At 40.5% G+C, this 4,800-nt stretch overlaps 1 protein-coding gene across 1 annotated transcript; it reads left to right on the forward strand.

Moving 5' to 3' along the window:
• Window positions 1–354: 354 nt before the first annotated feature.
• LOC107757528 (prostaglandin E2 receptor EP4 subtype-like) lies at window positions 355–4,800 on the forward strand. The gene is made up of 2 exons (XM_016575029.1): window positions 355–1,489; window positions 2,583–4,800. The coding sequence occupies exons 1-2, from the start codon at window positions 701–703 to the stop codon at window positions 3,177–3,179; spliced, it is 1,386 nt and encodes a 461-aa protein (XP_016430515.1). The 5' UTR covers window positions 355–700; the 3' UTR covers window positions 3,180–4,800.

Here is a 4,800-nt window from a genome sequence, read left to right on the forward strand (position 1 = left end):
GGGGGAAAAGTTCTAGCTTTTATTGCCATTTTGTTCAATAAAAAGTAGGACATAAAAAATGACTGGATTTTTGTTGATATGTTAAAATGATATGTTGATATGATATGGCAAAGATGCCAAAAGTTGGTTCAGCGTTTCATTGTTAAATCCATCGTTTACACACATTCATGAGGGACACAAAAACGATCTTAGCCTTGAATGACTCAGGCGAAACGAAGAGAGAGCAATGAGTGCGAATCAGGTAGATAAATATTAGCCTAGTAGATATTTTATGCATAGACATGTATGTGTCAACTTGCAGTGACAGGAGCGTGCAAGACTGCGCGCTAGGGGCGGAGTTGGCAGAAAGCGCTCAAGGAAAAACTTGTGACGCGAGTCAGTTTAGTGAGACTGAGGGCAACCGTGGATTACACACCTCTCTCGAGCAAAAAGACAGGACTGAACTTTTGAACTTGTGAAAGACTGCATGTGTACCCGACTCCGGCGAGTCAAAATGTATCCTAATCCGAGACGCGCTTTTGAGATTTTGGAGACGCGTTAACAGCGCGTGAAACGTAGATGTGGAAAGTATGACCGTGGGATCTTTGACAGCGATTGAGGAAGTCATCGTTTCACGCTATGCGTCTTAAGCGCATGATTTGATTTGAACATCAACCTGCATGTGAAAACAAAAAAAAACAAAAACAACAACTCGGTGAAGATGAACGAAACGAGCAACAGTCATGGCAAGGAAGGTTGGGACCCTAGTACCATCCCGGTCATTATGTTCATATTTGGAGTGGTCGGGAACGTGATTGCTATCGTAGTGCTTCGAAAGTCACGGAAAGAGCAAAAAGAGACCACTTTTTACACTCTGGTGTGTGGACTTGCCGTAACTGACCTCTTGGGAACAATGCTTGCGAGTCCAGTCACCATTGCCACCTATGTGAAGGGAAAGTGGCCCGGTGGGATCCCGCTGTGTCAGTATTCCGGCTTCATTCTACTCTTCTTCTCCTTGGCAGGTCTCAGTATTATCTGTGCCATGTCCGTCGAGAGGTACCTCGCCATCAATCACGCGTATTTCTACAATCACTACGTGGACCAGCGGGTGGCAGGCTTGACGCTCGTGGTGATCTATGTGTCCAATGCGCTCTTCTGCGCTCTTCCCAGCATGGGACTGGGATCCGTGGTGCAACAGCATCCAGGAACCTGGTGTTTCATTGACTGGCATAGCAACGACAGCACGAACGCCACTTTCTCCTACATGTACGCCGGCTTCAGCTCCGTCCTCATCCTCGTCACAGTCCTCTGTAACGTGCTGGTGTGTGCGGCTCTCATTATGATGCACAAGCGCTTCGTCCGCAGGACCTCTCTGGGGACGGACCAGGCGCGAGTCGCGGAGATCAGGCGCAGGCGGAGTTTCGTGCGTCTGGCTGGCGCGGAGATCCAGATGGTCATTGTTCTCATAGCCACGTCCATTGTCGTGCTCATCTGCTCCATCCCTTTAGTGGTAAGTGGGATGTGGTGGTCTTTGGGAAATGACAGAGTATTTTGATTTAGAGGATGTTGCACAAAATGTATTAATGTGGGGAAACTCGGCTGAAAACAACAGATCAAAACTTAAACCTTAAAAAAAGTTGGTTTGCCGGGTGATTTGCTGGTCTTAGCTAATTAGCTAATAAAAGTCCACGAATTAACATAAAACGTAGCTTAGATACGGTACAGAAAAGTATTTTTTGTCACAAAATTATGTGAAATAGTATCATACCTATTTCACAATACTGTACGTTGCAATTGTATCTACTGTAAAATTGTATATAAAAAGTATGAATTACATAATAATTTACTGGGCAATATATAGGATACAGTTGTACAATCAAATATTATGTTGTTTTATCAATTAAAAATATGGGATATTTTGCCTGTGCAAACCAACCATCACTTCTTACATTTTATTTAGACAAACCACCTTTATTCTGTGATCAGTTTATTACATTAGTGTTACACTGGTGGTGTTTTGTGTAGGTAACAACTAGGTTGATATGCTGATATTATATAAATTAATGACATATACTGTAGATAGTATTGAAAAAATACACAGTCAAACAAATACATCCCATAATGCTTATGTTTTTATATCTTTTCACAATAAAAAATATTATGATGTGTTCTCTTTTGCCCTGAAAGTCTTTTAGTGAGTTTTGGGTCTCTGTCCATACTAAAACACTAACAAAACACTCATACAGTTTTACATACTGTAAAATTTCAATCAACACTTAGACTGAAAAGTTGAAATTGATAAAAAGCCTAAAAGGTTGTCACAGGCACAAACTTAGTGCATGAGACATCTATTGATTGTTATCTATTGATGAGAGATGTTGTACGCAAAATGTAAACTGTATGGGATTGTATCTGTATGTATGATCTGTACACTGATTATTATGTGTTGACTCATAGTGGAAAGCCTGAGGAGATAACCGATATCTGATATGAGTGCATGTATCATCATTTGCTGTACAGCTGTTTAAAAAATCAAATAGTAAGAAATCTATAGATAACTATAGATGAAAAAGTAAACAGATAATGTCTTGTTTCCTGTCTAGATGCGGGTGTTTGTGAACCAGCTGTATCATTCTCCAGTAGAGACGAGAACAGAGCTGAACCCAGACCTTATGGCCATCCGAATTGCCTCTGTCAACCCCATTCTGGACCCCTGGATCTACATCCTGCTGAGAAAGACAGTCGTGCAGAAGATTCTAGAAAAGATCAAGTGCCTCTTCTGCCGTATCGGTGGGAGGAGACACGGGAGGAGCTCTACAGAGTTCCACTGTGGTAATGGCATCCACAGCTCATCGGTCATGTCTCGTGATTTGCCGTCGCTGGTGCTGCCCGAGTTGCCAGAGGTGATCAGCACGTCACAGATGTACCTGTATCCCCTGGAGGCGGGACAGGAAATGGGCTGCTGCAGTGACTCTATGCAGAGCAGGACGTGTTCAACTTCAACCGAGCAAACTCTTCTGCGGGACTCTCAGGTGGTAGAGCTCAGCAGTGGAGAAAACAGAACGGAAACGGACACGGACTTTGTGAAATCACATTCATGCACGCACTCCAACACAAATGAACCGCAGTGTTCCAAGCACCAGCCGCTGCAGGTGACCTTTACAGACGAGACTTTGAGCTTTCAAGAAAGAAGCTTATGATACATGCTGAAAAACTCGCTTAATTCAACACGGCAGGAAGTGAAATACATTTCAAGAGCTTGATGTGAGTGTTGCGAATGGAATCAGAACTTCTCAGAGCGAAAATTGAAAGAAAGAATTCCTAAAAACTCATGAGACTGAAGAGAAAAGTTTTAAGAGAAAGACCAATCAAAGGACTAAACTTGGTGCAAGAAAGTGAAAAAAGTGCTTACTAAAGTAGGAAAAAGAATGTTGCGATAAATCTAGGTCAAAGCATGCAAAAAAAAAAAGCATGATGGGGTTCTGGAAAGGGTGAAAGAGCAGAGGAGGATGGAGAGGCAAACTGGCCTCATTTTCTGGTAGTAACTCATAATGCATTACAAAAGAATGTGTTTTGTTAAGCAACAGGTTATGCTGACTGCATATTCTAAACAGCGAGGCACATGACAGCTCTAAAAAAATGTGTCTTTAATTTATTTTAGGTTCTTGTGAATTTCTGCAAAAAAGGCCTTCATATTAGACAAATAATTCCACTGGGCCCTAATTGACTCATTTGATTGACCCGGGCAGAGGGGTTTTTTATTGTTCCTCTTCTGAAATTCCGAATATTGATTAGATTTGATGGACGACCTTGTGGGTTGTACATGTGAGCAATTATCTACTGCCCTGCTTCAAGTTCCCTTTTTTGCAGACATTCTGGCGAGATCGCCATTAGGTCACAAGTTCAAGTAACCAGAGTGCCTTGTTAGCTTTTCTTATGCTGGAACTCGTGGTTTAAAATTTCCTTTTCGTTATGTTAAGGTGACCAGAACACTTTTAATTTCCAATGGTGAATAAACAACTGTCCACTATTTCAAACTTATGTAAGATGTAGCTAAGTGTACATTCTTTGGAATTTCCATAATATGTACAATATCCTGTGAATTAACCAAGCAATTTCATATCCATGTTTACTAACAGTAACACCATCACAAAATATATTGGTACTGAAAACACATCGTACAATGTAAGAGCACATCGTTAATAGTGTTTATATTTGTTTCTTTTAAAGTATATGTAGATGATAGAATGTATAGTGAGGAGGTGAAATTGTAAAAGCTATTAAGATGTTGAATGTCTTTTAAGGTCATATGTTTTGCACTTTTAAATCCTTGTAACCAACCCCTGAAGAAAATGTCAGTGTTGATCAGTCAGTGGTTGTCAAGGAAGAACTGTTGAGTTCGTCTGTACATACTTGTGATGTTAAAATGTGAACACTGTCTTGTTGTTTTAATTTATTGTAGTGTTTTTTTTAGACATCTGTGGACTGTAGTTATCTCTTCTCTGTGAGAAGGTCGAGTTTGACATAGTTCTAACTCATGTTGAAGCAGTTATATGGTTTTTGTTTCATTTCACATTTCTTATGTGTATCAAAACAGTACAAGGCATGAATTTAAGCTACTTCGCACCATCATCTGCTGCATGTATATAAATGATTCAACATTACTGTGGACATTTTCACCGTTTCATTTTCACATTTTCAAACACAAAGACAATCTTGTCTTGCTCTTAACCCTCGATGTGACCCTCCAGAATGTGCAATGGCCAGCTATTTCATGCTGAAATAAACTCTTGAATTAAAAACAAATAGAAAAACTGAAAA

Source organism: Sinocyclocheilus rhinocerous, unplaced genomic scaffold (genome assembly GCF_001515625.1).
Source record: "Sinocyclocheilus rhinocerous isolate Xijiao unplaced genomic scaffold, SAMN03320098_v1.1 scaffold984, whole genome shotgun sequence".
Taxonomy (NCBI): domain Eukaryota; kingdom Metazoa; phylum Chordata; class Actinopteri; order Cypriniformes; family Cyprinidae; genus Sinocyclocheilus; species Sinocyclocheilus rhinocerous.